Here is a 13,955-nt window from a genome sequence, read left to right on the forward strand (position 1 = left end):
GCATCTTGTACAGCAATTAACCGCTAGGAAGAATGTATGCAATGTGTTAATTATTGAAACTGTCCTACCAATTTGGTTTGAACTGTCTCATTGCTATTTGTTTCTCAATAAAATTATGGAGAAAAAAAATTTAAAAAATAAAACTTCTTGAGGAAGTCTGTGGTCTGCCTCTAGAGCGGGCTGTTGCACACGAGCTGTAGGTTCCCACCACTGGGCTAGCTGTGCTCAGTATTGGACAATGGAGTCCCAGCTGGCTCCAAGCCCCTCTGTAGGCCTCCCGGCCCTGGGCCCAGGGTGCTGCTGCTCTCGGTGTGCGGACGCGTAACCCTGGTCCTCCAGATGCTTCTCACTGACCCCTCCAGGGCCTCGTGCAGTGTTAGAGGGGACTGATGTGGGGGCCAGCTCAAGACTCGCCTGGGATGCAGGGCGGGCTTGCGGCAGTGATGCCTGATGTGCTTCTCTCCAGGCCGGCGTGGGAAAGAGCTTCCTGTGCAAGTGCTCCTTCATCGAGATCTACAACGAGCAGATCTATGACCTGCTGGACTCCGCATCAGCGGGGCTGTACCTCCGGGAACACATCAAGAAGGGGGTCTTTGTCGTGGGTGCGGTGGAGCAGGTGGTCACCTCAGCCGCCGAGGCCTATCAGGTACCCTTTGTGAGCATGTATGTGATGCTCAGGTAATAAAAGTGCTGTCACAGCACCTGGATTTCAGAAGGAGTAAGGACTGAGTTAGGCGTAGGGTCCACACCTGTACTCCTAGCCTCTTGGGAGGCTGAAGTGGGATCGTTGCAAATGCGAGGCCAACTTGGGCAACTTAGTGTGAATGTGTCGCAAAATTTTTTAAAAAGTTTTAAAGCAGGGGCTAAAGGTGCAGCTCAGCGGTAGATAGCACAAGGCTTTGAGTTCAACCCACAGTACTGTCACCTGTCCAAAAAGTTTTCATAGGGGCTGGTGAGATGGCTCAGTGGTCTAAAGCACCTACTTAGAACAAGCTTAGCGAAAGCACAGGGACCGCGGTTCAATCCCCCAGCACCACATGCCAGCCAGCCCCGCCCCCTGGTGGGCTGAGCTGGCCACACACACAATAAATAAAAATAAATTTAAAAAAAACAAAAAGTTTTCATAAAGGTTTAATATGAAATGTACATGAGAAGTAAAGAAAAAAAGTCACTATTTTTCTGTCTCTTTCCTGAGATAGAGTGAAACTTTGGGAGCTTGATTTCATAGTTTTGATGCTGTTGGTCTCACTCAGGACATGACAGTTGGTTAGTGTCAGTGTTCCTCCTGGGAGCAACCCCTTTGCCAATGAGCTTTGCTTTTTTTGTTTTTGCTGGCCTCTCACGAGGAATCTAAAGTCAGCTTCTGAGCTTTTGGCTTGGGACACATAAAAAGTCCCGCACAGCACCGACACCGTCCTGCTTGCCTGTGCATCCCTCCCTCCTGCAGACCCAGCCCCCTCATAGGCACAGTGCTCAATGGCAACATTTTCTTTTAAATCAAAATGCATATATATTGGAATTTTGTTTTTCTTTTAGAATTTTAAGAGCTATGTGATAGCCTTCTGTGATTTTTTTCTTTCTTGAGACAGTCTCATTATGTAGTTTAAATTGAAGACTGTGTCTTGGGAAGGTCCACTTGGCTACAAACCACGCGTCGTACGCAGAGTGAGGTTCTGTACTCACGGTTACCTGACTCGCCTGACTTGAGGTGTCCTGCTTGCCTTAGGAAGGAGACGGGGAAATCGTACTTTGGAGGAGGGGAGAAACCCTGATAAAACTGTGTGGTCGAAATTAGACTTTTTTGAGAATCCAGCATTTTATCTAGACAAAGAAAGGAGATCCAAAAGATTTTGTGCTTTACATTAACACAAAGAATGGCAAGACCAGTTTTAGATCCAATGCTTTCTAACTTCCTTTTTTTCTCCTTCCATGACGTGGAAATAATCTTTCACGCCAGTAATCCTTCTTGCCTCCCTCTATACATTTCCCACTGACTTTGGTGGCAAGTATGTATTTTTTCTTTTTTTGGAGGCGTGGGTTTTTTGAGAGAGGATCTCTCTCACTCTGGCTGACCTTGAACTCACTTTGTAGCTGGATATGTATCACTTGGAACTTGGGCCCATATAGCATCTCTCCAAACAGGAAGGCCATAGGTGTTCTCCACCTGTGTTCCAGATGACATTTATCTTGTGTAGGTGTTGAGAAAGCAGATAATCCACTACGTCAGTATTTTTCATGTTAAAATGAGTGATTCTCACGTGCTTATTTTGTGTTCTAAGTTTACCTCAGTGTGCCCATTGCAGCCTCTGAACCGCATGCTTTCCTTTGGCCCAGGTGTTGTCTGGAGGGTGGAGGAACAGGCGTGTGGCATCCACGTCCATGAACAGGGAGTCCTCCAGGTCTCATGCTGTCTTCACAGTCACAGTAGAGTCCATGCAGAAAAGCAATGAGACTGTGAATATCCGGACCTCCCAACTCAACCTGGTGGACTTAGCGGGATCCGAAAGGCAAAAAGACACCCATGCAGAGGGGGTGAGGCTGAAGGTAAGCACAAATTGTGGTCCTCGACATGCGATATTCTTTGAGAGGTCAGTTTACACTGAACATGGTGAGGACTGCAAGGAATTAAATGCTGCTATCTCTAAGGAATAGATGTTTGTTATAAGGAAGGGCCGTGAACATCAGTGTGATGGGCAGGTCTGTCAGTAGCAAGAACATTTTGGTCTTTTCCAGGAGACAGAATACTACAAGGAACAGTGGGGGAAAGCAGGGCACGGCGGGCTGCCCAGGGGAGCTGTGGTTTTTGCGTTGGCATCACGAATTCAGAGATTTGGTTAAGGAGAAGGGACAATGAAAGATTATCCCTTATTGCTGTGAGACAGGGACTCACATGTTGCTGGTGCTGGGCTGGACCTCGAAGGCCTCCAGCCTTAGTCTACTGCAGGGTTGGCATTAGTGGCCTGCTCCACCAGGCCCTGTTCCGGCAGGGTGGCATCTTGAGGGTTGTTACATACACACAGAGTGAGGTTGGTACGTGGCATTTCAACTTGAGTAGGTGGCAGGGAGACCCAGAGCAGTTCACGTTCCACTTTGTGGACTTTGGGAAGCCCTGAAAAGTGTTGAGCTAATGAGTAATTTCATGAAGAAAGCTGTTTTCTGAACGCTCAGACCCTCTGAGCTCCCACTGCACATCAGGTGGAGAGGCACAGAGGAGGGCCAGTGGCGCTGCACGAGTCAGGCAGGGCAGACCTGCTCTTAGGCTGAGGTGCCAGCAGGTTGTGAGAGGTTCTGTGTAATTCTAATAGGCCCGTTAACAGGTCCCAGTTCTGTAATGTAGGATACATGTGAGCTGGTGGAGAGGAGTCAGAATGATCAAGGAGAGACCTATTTTTTTATTTTTTTTAATCCCAGCTACTTGGGAGGCTGAGGCAGGAGGATTACAAGTGCAAGGTAAGCTTGTGCAGCTTAGCAAGACAAAAAAATGTAGAATGTAGCTTAGTAGTAGAGAACATCCCTGGCATGCCCAAGTCCCTCAGTTCTGTCCCCACCACTGCAAAAGAGAAAGAAAAGAAAAAATGGAGACTTGATCCCTCTGAGCTCTCAGGGAATTTCACACAACCTAAAACTCATTTTTTTTAGTACTAGGAATTGAACTCAGGACCTCCTGCTTACAGGCAGGCACTGCGCCACTGAGCGACATCGTGGGCAAGGCTCGTGTTTTGCAGCAGTTTTGTTTTGGGTGCTAGGGATGGAATGCAGAGACCTGCATGTACTAGACAAGCACTGTCCCACTGAGCTACATCCCCAGCCCAGGGCTCACATTTCTATTGAGATACAATAGAAAGATCTTGTGATTTATGTTGACACAAATAGAGAATGGCAAAACCAAAATGTATAGCTCTTTCTCGGGATAGTAATGGGATTATGTTCCAGTAAACCCATTGTGCGTCGGAAATGCATGAGCCCGAAGTGCCACTGAAGACGCCTGACTCGCTGCTCCACGGCCTGCAGTGGCCTAGACAGTACCCTGTGGGCGTCAGTCGTTGGTCCTCAGGGCCTGTGGCTGCCTGGGATCTGGGGCTTGCGGCTATGCCCCGCTTACAAGGGATTCCTGTACTTGGCTGGCCTGGGAAATGACGCAAACGGGAAGGCTGAGGCACAGTCTCTACTGAATGCTGGTGTCCGCTGCATTCTCAAGTTACAGTGAACAACCGATAGGAGGAGGCCAGAGGGCAGCTGAACATACTCTTTCTAGCTCGTCAACTATCTTGGACTGTTGCTGTCCCTAAGCTGCCTTTCTAGCCTAGTATCACTTGATAGATCTATTTGAGCTTAAACACCAGAAGTACCTAGCGCACCTAAACTTTTGTTCTTTTCCCCAATCAATGCCTCAGGAAGCAGGTAACATCAACCGGTCATTGAGCTGCCTGGGACAAGTCATCACTGCGCTGGTTGATGTGGGCAATGGGAAACAGAGACATGTCTGCTACAGAGACTCCAAGCTTACCTTCTTACTACGGGTAAGGTTGGCCTTTCTGTCGTTCTCCCTGAGACTAATCTCAGCACAGAGGGCAAGAATATACCTTTTCTTTATGTAAAAAGATCTTGTTGGCTGGGTGTGGTGGTACATGCCTGTAGTCCCAGTACGTGGGAGACTGAGGCAGGAGGATTGCTGTGAGTTCGAGGCCACCTTGAGCTACAAAGAGTTGGAGGCCAACCTGAACTACATAGTGAGACCTTGCCTCAAAAAGACTCTGTATATGTGTGTGTGTGTGTGTGTGTGTGTGTGTGTGTGTGTTGACCTCGCCCCTAAAAACATGTATCATTCATATCATTGAACAGGACTCTCTTGGTGGTAACGCCAAAACAGCCATTATTGCAAATGTCCATCCTGGATCCAGGTGTTTTGGAGAAACATTATCAACGCTTAATTTTGCTCAAAGAGCCAAACTGATTAAAAACAAGGTAAAATACCTGAGTATATACTGTGATGTAGTAAGTAAGTTAGGAAAATACTTAAGCTCTAAGTGTACCATTTTTGGGTTTGCCTTACTGTTACCAACCACTTATTTTCTAGCAAAGCTTCCCTTAACTGTATGAAAGATTTCTCCCCACCACCACCACTGCAGTGGGTATTGTACCCAGAGCCTTACTCATAGAAGTAATTTGAGAGCTAGATTTTGTCTTATGGACATTACCGCTTTACTGCTCTTTATTAAGGCAAAGTGTTTCCTCTGCTGCCGGTTTGGGGAGAGAATACATTTGCCTGCACAGTGCTAGCAGATCCCGTGGGTGCCTGCGCTCACCTTCCCCTCACACACGTGATGTGTATCAAAGGGAGGGAATTGTGTGAAAGTACTTTGGTAGCACTGACACATTTTACCTTTCAAGCTGTTTACATTGCCAAAGATTCCGTATTTTACGTGCGAGAAGCTTCTTTGATGTTGGTGTCCCCTTGCAGTCAGAAAACTTCTTGTACAACCCAGCTGGTAACTGTTCCATGCTTCTTGGATAAACGCCTGTGTTCCAGCTGCTCCACGAAACTCAGAGCTTCATACGAGTCTGTCAGCAGTCAGCCCCGCCGCCCACCAGGGCAAGTGCTTGGGGGTCGGGGACTTGCTGACGGCTGAGCCATTCACGTTTCCTGTGGGCAGGCAGGACCCGAGACAAAAAGGCAGGTGCTTGCACTGCTGGCATGCATCACAGGCAGTGGTTTTCCTTTGGCCTGTTTGGTGTTTAGCTGTTGGGGCTTGTCATTACCCATGTAAGTTTTGTGGGTCCATTTTTTTAATTTACTCTTTTTAAAAATTTACTTGGAACAGGGTCTCGCTATGCAGTTCCTAGTGATCCTCCTATTTCAGCCTCCCTAGTGCTGGATAATAAGTGTGCACCACTGTGCTCGGTTTTGGGCCTTTTGAAGTGTGACCTTGCTGCAGAATATGGCTAGGATTCCAAGGCTGGCACAGCATGCAGTACCAGAGATTGAACTCAAGTCCTTGCTCTTGTCAGGCAGGTGCTTAGACTGCTGAGCTATCTCCCTAATTTTTTGTGGACCTTTTTAAAATTAATTTTTGAATGAATAAACTTTTCTAGCTTTTTTAGAATTACGTGTAAGTTGAACAGGAAGTGCAGAGTACCATGTACTCCCTGCCTCCATTCTACAGCCGCCCCACACTGTAGGGACACATTTGCTCAAGGGCCTTCTTGTCTCTTGGAGGCCTTCTCACCAAGACCTTTCTTCCATGCAGGAGGATACAGACCAGCCGTGCCCCCCAGCGGTCTGCTATTGTTGCACAGTGCCCAAGCCTGTGACTGAGGAGGGGTTTCTATACTTTTGCTTCTGTTTTTAGTCCATAGGTAGCTGACTCCAGGGCAAAAAGACCTGGTGGAAAGGGCTGGGTGGAGGAGAACCGTGCAGCAGGAAGCAAGTGAGCAGAGGGAGGGAGACCTGCTGTTCAGTCATATCCAATGACCTTGCCTCTGCACAGGCCCCACCTCCTAGCCGCTCAGTTAGTTGTAGCAGCCCCGTGGTGCGGTCACACTTGAGAAAGCCCTCATGAGTATGTGAGGGTTTGGGGGGTGTCTAGATGAAGATGCAATGGGCTGTGAGGAAACGAAGGTCGGCATCCTAGAGAGGGCTCTCCGTGCCAAGGGCTGGGCTCAGCCCTGCTGGTAGGTCCTTGTGCCTTTCATGGCTGGGCCTTCAGCCTTAGCAGCCAACGCCAGAAGTGACGCCCACCAAGGCATGCACTCCTCTGGCCTGTGCGGGGCTGGGCATCACGCTAGAGGGAAAGAGGTCTTTAGGCACGATGTCAGGGCTGAGGAGAGGCTGCTGTGAATGCTCAAGGTTCGCCATCCCTGCTCTGGGCCCACGGCCCGGGAAGGGTAGCCTTCGTGCTTCCCACACACTGATTCTGGTGGCCTTGTGCCCACTAAAGCAGATTTGTTCATCACTGTAGTGCATACAGCAAGTGTAGACACAGGACTGTGCCACTGCCAGAGCAGTGCTTGACCCTTTGTGCATTCTGGGACAGGCGGTGGTGAATGAAGATACCCAGGGGAACGTGAGCCAGCTGCAAGCTGAAGTGAAGCGGCTCCGAGAGCAGCTGGCCCAGCTTGCTGCTGTGCAGAGCCCCCAGGATGGCTTCCCGCCCGGAGGTAGGAAGAGACTAAGTGAGACTTCTGATTGCAAAATTTCAGAAAAAGTCATTTTCTCCCTTTTCTCTTTCTTACTGGATCAATGAAAGAGAACAGTAAATACAAGGAGTGTTTCCTGGAGGCGATGTTACACTTTAAGAAATCCAAACAGGAAAAGAAGGTAAGAAACAAATAAGTCAGGGGGTCCAAGGTCTTTGAGTAAGGTTTTTAGTGCCCTACTATGTTGGATGGCCCCAGGTTACTAAAGGAAATGAAGGCTCAAATTTTAGATTATGGTTTGACCTCAGGTTCAAACCATAATTAAATTTTGGGATCAAATCCATAGTATTTGTGGCTGGGTTTCTAACAGTTTAGGGAAGCTTATTTGTCATGTTTAACCAAACTATGACTTTCTTAAGTCTCTGGTAGAAAAAATTACGCAATTAGAAGACCTCATCCTCAAAAAGGAAAAGTTTATTCAGTCCTATAAAATGATTGTGAAGCTGCGAGAGGCTTACATCGTGCGCCTGGAGAAGCTCCTCAAGGAGCCCCCGGGCAGCTTCCTGGCTGAGGAGCAGGACCGCCTGCTGTCCGAGCTGAGGGCTGAGATCCAGGGGCTGCGGGAGCAGGTGAGTGCTCACAGGGGCCGCAGGTTAGAGTGCTGCAAAGCGCACCACTCACCTGCGCTGAATATGGTGCAAGCAGTTTAAATGAGTGGCCAGCAGCTTGGTTCCTGGCCCCTTCCCAATGCCTGAAGAAAAAAACAAAAGACCTGTATTGCTGTTGCCGAGACACAGCCAGCCTGAGCAGGCCCAAGTGTGTCTGTGTGCGTGTGTGTCCATAGTAGTTGTGTTTCCCCCCACCCCCCACGTCAGCAGTCTCTTCAGACTTGAGCCTTTAAAGTTTTGTGCTTGTTTTTTTCCTTTTTTTGGAGATGATGAATAAGTAAATGAAAGCACCTAGTTCTAAAATGAAACATATTGCTGTTCAGCTTTTCATATCATTTTCCAATTTGTGACGCCTGCTCAGACTCACAGAAATACTTTTTAATTTTTTTACACTGTTCTGCACTATGACTTTTTCATTTAATGTGTCGTGGGCATTTTGATTTGAGGGGACAGAAGGTTTCCTTATTCTTTTCCACGTGTGGCCCTTGTGTGAGACCCTGCCACGTCGTGCACTCTCTCGCTGCTCTCCCCAGGTGCCTGGATGAAAGAACGAGGAAACACAGTGTAAGCAGAGTGCAGGGAGTGTGGCTTTCGGCCTGACCGCAGTGCCGCTTGCTACGCAGTGTTTGCAGCAGAGTAGCAGCTCAGGAAGGATGTGTTTGTACGTGCTTCGTAATTGTGTCCTTACTGTGTGCTGCAGATCGAGCACCACCCCAGAGTTGCAAAGTATGCCATGGAAAACCACTCCCTCAGGGAGGAAAACAGAAGACTGAGGTTGTTAGAACCTGTGAAGAGAGCCCATGAAATGGATGCTCAGACCATTGCCAAGCTAGAAGAAGCTTTCTCTGAAGCATCTGACACAGACAGAAACGATAACGGTAGGAAATGATTCCTCTAAGAAGGGCTGAGACCCTGTCTCTGTTACGTAGCCCAGGCTGGCCTCGAACTCACAGCTGCCCTGCTGCCTCAGCAAGCACTAGAATTAAAAGAGGAGGCCACCATACCTGGCACAGGGAGAGACTGTTGGAAAGGACACTGTTAGTGCTTTGCAGTGCGTCTTCATTTTAGCCTCCAGACCGGGTGGGCTCATTGCTTACCCAAGTACTTATTTTTTATGTTACAAAAAGGAGCTTACTTACTAATGTTTTCCTTTCCAAATCACAGAATAGTAAATATTGTCAGCTAATGAATATAAGAAGAAAATAGTCATAGATTTCTTTTTCCCTGCAATACTCTATTTTGTTGGCCTTTTGAGCCTAGTGCCTAAACATGTTCTCTACCCAGCATTTACCTGCTATTTCCATGCTGGGACTCAGCAGACTCTGATGTTCTGTTCAAGGCAGGCCCTGAAGTCTGTTTTCTAACCATGATGAGACGAAGTTCTTCCAGCGTGCTCCTCTTTTCTGAATAACTCATCTGTCCAGCCTGGCTGCTAACACGCATTCCTGCAAGTTCAGCACCATCATGCTTCTCCCTCCAGTGCTGTGCGGGTGGCTGTCCTTGCTGGTGCTCTTACCTGCTGGGAGAGGTGCTGCCCCCGCTCTGCCTGTCCACCCTATAGCCTCTCTGCTTCCTAACACGGCTTGCCTCCCTCGCACACTGTTAGATCCTGTATCTCCTAATGAGGTCCTTCTATTTTAGAGTCCTCATTCCAGCTTCTTTATCTTCTTGATGCATCCAAATTAATGGCTATCAGAGCACTTAGAAAATGTATTTTGTAGCCAGGTGTGATGGTACATACCTATAATCCCAGCTCTCTGGGAAGCTGAGGCAGGAGAATCACATGTTTGAACCCAGCCTGGGCAACTTAGTGAGACTCTGCCTTAAAATGAAAATATTACACAAAAGAACTGGGGTGTAGCTCGTTGAGATGGCCCTGGGTCACCAGCACCAAGAGCGGGTGTGTGTTGTGATTTTCCTCTTTCAGAGACATTGTTTCCATATTACCAGATTGTCTGGAACTTTCTCCCAAAGCTCTGAGGGAACCAAGTTCATTCACAAATGTTGAGAAGTTAAAAGCGCAGCTGCTGCAAGTTCAGACAGAGCTGAATAACTCAAAGCAAGAATGTGAAGAATTCAAAGAGCTAACCCGGTAAAGCGTAACTGCATCTGTACTCACCTGTGTCCTCAGTGTTGATTTGTATCAGTGTTAACCTTGTGAATCTCACCGGGCACTTTACTTTCTGTATTAAACTCTCCTCCCAAGAACCAACTTGCTTGACGTAAAGAAAAGGGGCCTTTTGTCTTTTACTTCTTTGTTCTGTATGTAATGAGTGACACAATAGGAACGTTTCAAGCAGTGCACTCTTGTTGAGGTGAGTGTTACTTGAACTGACATAGCAAATTCTTTGTCTCATTACCACTTTTTGTTTACATGTTTTTTTGAGACAAAATCTGGTTATGTAGCCGAGGCTGGCCCTGAACTCCTGGCAGTCCTCCTGCCTCAGCCTCTGAAGTGCTGGGAGTGCAAGTGTGCACTACCACACCAAGGTCATTACCACATTTAAACCACAGTTGTTATGAGCTAAATTAGGATTTTAAAAAATTATAGGCTTATTAAAATTCTTAGTGCATATTGTATAGAAGAAAAAAGATAAGCCACATTGTACAACGAAGACAAATCCTATCCTAAAGTATAAAGAATGTTTGCTCTAAAAGTGATATAGATGGCACTGTCGCAGACCTGTGGTCTCTGGCATCTGCACTGTCCGCCCTGCTAACTGAGTACCGCAGGTCCTTGTCAGTCCCTGCGCCGTGTTTTACCAGCCTGAAAACAATCATGAAGGGTGATGTTCTGAGAGAATAAGAAAGAGCTGTAACATTGTGTGTAACTGCCCGCTGTGTAGCACTTTCTCCAATACTCAGTTTTACAATGTCTTTTAGGAAGAAGCAGCTAGAATCGGAATCAGAGATTCAGTCTTTGCGAAAAGCAAACCTTAATCTTGAAAACCTTTTAGAAGCAACAAAAGCGTGCAAGCGGCAAGAGGTTTCTCAACTGAATAAAATTCATGCTGAAACACTTAAGGTAGTTGTATGCTTCTGAAGTCACATGTTTCTTTTCTTTTTTTTTTTTTTTTTTTTTTTTTGCGGAACCAGGGATTGAACTCAGGCCCCTCCATGCAAGCACTTGCTCCTCTGACCCCGGCCCCTCTTTTACTATTAGTGCAGGGCCGGTATGGTTTGTCTTCAGACTCCAGTGACATCCCTTCCAGGCTGGGCACCAAAGAATAAGCATTGGGAATCAAGTTCTAATCTGTCACTGACCTTGGAGTTTCTTAACTTCTGAGCCTCTATTTCCTGTATAACGTAGTATTTTAGTTTATCTTATGCATGAAAGAAAAGCTTTCTTTTTGTTTGCTTTTTTTTTTTTTTTTTTTTTTTATTCTGATAGAGTCATTGGATTTAATGAAGGGTACAAGGATAGAGAATCCAAAAGTTTTGTTTAACGTGCTTGACATAGTTACACTTGTTTGCTTTTCTATTTTTTGGTTAGTTTTGACTCCATGTAAGAATCTATTATAAGGATATTTCACAGTTTTAAACTACATTTTTTTTTTTTCCTGTAAAGATAGGTGGGCAGGGGTTAGTGGTACTAGGGATTAAATCCAGGAAAATCTGGGCTGTATGCCTGTCCAGGTAGGTAGATAGACACATAGACAGACAGACAGTCAGTTACTTTGATTTTGGTACCAGGAATCAAACTCAGAACCTTATTAGACAGGTGCTGCATTGCTGAACTATCCCCTGGCCCTATCATTTTATTTTATTTTTTTTAAATTTTTTTTTTAATGGGGGGGGCAGCTCTGCCCACCAGGGGGCGGGACTGGCTGGCTTGTGGTGCTGGGGGATTGAACTGTGGTCCCTGTGATTTGCTAAACTTGTTCTAAGTAGGTGCTTTAGACCACTGAGCCATCTCACCAGCCCCTATCATTTTATTTTGACACAGAATCTTAGTTATCCAGGCTGGCTTCAAACCTATAATCTGCATGCTTTTGCTGGGATTACAAGCATGTACCATTGTGGCCAGCTTTTTCCTTTTTTTTGGAACTGGGGATTGAACTCAGGCCCTTGCGCTTGCCAGGGAAACATTCCACTGAGCCATCTCCCCGGCCTAAAACTTTTTTTTTTTTTTTTTTTTTTTGCAGTACCAGGGATTAAACTCAGGACCTTGCACTTGCCAGGCAGGCGCTTACTCTACTGAGCTATCTCCCCGGCCCCCCGTTTTTAATTTTAGTACAGGGTCTCACTACATAGATAAAATTCAGTGATTCTCCTGTTTTCAGCTCCCAAGCGCTGGGAGTGCAGGCATGTGCCACAACACCCAGTTTCAGTCGCTGCCTCAGTGCGCCCAGGGGCAGGGGTAGCAGAGTAGGCTGGAGACCAAACCCTGGTCCCTGCGTCTGCCTAAGCAGGCGTTTTAATCCACTGAACTATCTGGCTGACCCCAAAGTTTCATTTTTAATACCCATACTCTTAATTTTATTTGGGCCTGTTTCTCAAGGACATTTTTATTTTTCCCTTTTTTAGTGTGTTGAATTTTATCTTCTATGTTCATAAAATAGCTACATATACTGTTATTTTTACATATGCTAATGTTGCTGCCAATAATCTTTTTTTTTTTTTTTTTTTCAGATTATAACTACGCCAACCAAGGCTTATCAACTTCGTTCTCGATTAGTACCAAAATTAAGTCCTGAAGTAGGTTCTGCCCGCACTCCGAATTGCAGCGGATTAGATCATGATATATTAAGTGAGCCGGTGCCCCCCGAGATGAGTGAGCAGGCTTTCGAGGCCATTGCTGAAGAGCTCAGAGCCGTGCAGGTAATGCTTCATTTTAGGAGAAAGCAAATAATTAGACAGTCACTTAAGTAACTTTTCTTTGTCTCATTATTTTAACTGCTTATAACTTGCAGTGTTCAAACATACTTAGTATTAAATCATATCTTTTAGGTGTAGGTCTGTAAGGATCCTTGTCTTGGAAGCCCGCCCACTCTTGTTCCTCTAATTCATTTTGCTGTCTTAAGCAAATCATTCTTTCTCTGGGCTTCCATGCCCTTGTGTGTAAGATGACTATTTTACTGCTAGCTTCATGTTTCAAAACTGATTTGTGAGACTCTGTCTCTTAAAAGAAGTTAAAATATTTGACAGAATCTTACCAGAGATCAAAGTTAGACAGCTTTTAGTGCATTTGCTATACATAGTGAGCTTATACTTTCTTGGAGTTCTGTCAGTTTGATAACTTGAACAATTTTTTTTTACTGTCCAGTACAACTTGGAGTACTGGCCCACTGTGTATCCCAGCAGTTTGCCCTCTTGAAGAATGGAGGCGTTTCTGCAGAGGTAACTGTGCCGCTCTGCTCCCAGTCTCAGGAGGGCTCTGTGGCTGGATCCTCTTCCATTTGCATGTTAAATTATCCAGTTTAATAAACCACACATATAATTCTAACACAGGAAATTGATCAGGATAGCCATTTGAAGTTGTCTGCCTCAAAACAGGCTTTTGCTAATGTTTGTATGTGGTTTTGCAGTGCTATCTTACTTTATTGTGGTATCTCCTTAAAGAAAAAAAGAAATGTGAGATTCCATGAAAAGAAATTTGGTGGCCGAAATCTGTGTTGCAGGAACAAATGAGTGCTCTTCAGGTCAAATTGGATGAAGAAAATCATAAAAATGTAAAACTTAAGCAGCATGTTGACAAACTGGAGCACCATTCTACGCAGATGCAGGAGGTGAGCGCGGGAGGGTGGCTCCGACTAAAACAGATGCTGAGAGTCAGAGCATCACGGGACCAACGTGTCCTCCCAGGGCCTCCGTTGCCAGACTTCGCATTCTGCTCTGGTAATGAGAGCAGGCGCTCACTGCCTGAATTCAGGCCGGCTTCATCGACACTGCAGACAGATCCATGGCCTGTTCATGCTCTTGCCATGACTTTCTTGATCACATTAACTCTAGGTCTAAAACAGCCAAGTTTCTTTTGGTCAGAAACCTAAAACTAACCACCAAAAACAGAAGCAACTTAATGATTCGGACTGTGTCTTAGAAGACCAGCATTCCGGGCTGGTGAGATGGCTCAGTGGTCTAAAGCACCTACTTAGAACAAGCTTAGCAAAGCACAGGGACCGCGGTTCAATCCCCCAGCACCACATGCCA

At 46.1% G+C, this 13,955-nt stretch overlaps 1 protein-coding gene across 1 annotated transcript in view; it reads left to right on the forward strand.

Moving 5' to 3' along the window:
• The window catches only part of Kif15 (kinesin family member 15), a 46,633-nt gene that overhangs the window by 12,243 nt on the left and 20,435 nt on the right, over nucleotides 1-13,955 (forward strand). Inside the window, exons 7-18 of the mRNA XM_023700642.1 lie at nucleotides 467-646; nucleotides 2,335-2,544; nucleotides 4,395-4,520; nucleotides 4,843-4,965; nucleotides 7,035-7,158; nucleotides 7,248-7,318; nucleotides 7,557-7,766; nucleotides 8,506-8,683; nucleotides 9,756-9,897; nucleotides 10,689-10,830; nucleotides 12,438-12,626; nucleotides 13,427-13,643. Coding sequence (XP_023556410.1) covers nucleotides 467-646; nucleotides 2,335-2,544; nucleotides 4,395-4,520; nucleotides 4,843-4,965; nucleotides 7,035-7,158; nucleotides 7,248-7,318; nucleotides 7,557-7,766; nucleotides 8,506-8,683; nucleotides 9,756-9,897; nucleotides 10,689-10,830; nucleotides 12,438-12,626; nucleotides 13,427-13,643 — 1,912 coding nt within the window. The remainder of the gene's footprint in view (nucleotides 1-466; nucleotides 647-2,334; nucleotides 2,545-4,394; nucleotides 4,521-4,842; nucleotides 4,966-7,034; nucleotides 7,159-7,247; nucleotides 7,319-7,556; nucleotides 7,767-8,505; nucleotides 8,684-9,755; nucleotides 9,898-10,688; nucleotides 10,831-12,437; nucleotides 12,627-13,426; nucleotides 13,644-13,955) is intronic.

The sequence above is a fragment of the Octodon degus genome, unplaced genomic scaffold (assembly GCF_000260255.1).
Source record: "Octodon degus isolate 3935 unplaced genomic scaffold, OctDeg1.0 scaffold00126, whole genome shotgun sequence".
NCBI classification, from domain to species: domain Eukaryota; kingdom Metazoa; phylum Chordata; class Mammalia; order Rodentia; family Octodontidae; genus Octodon; species Octodon degus.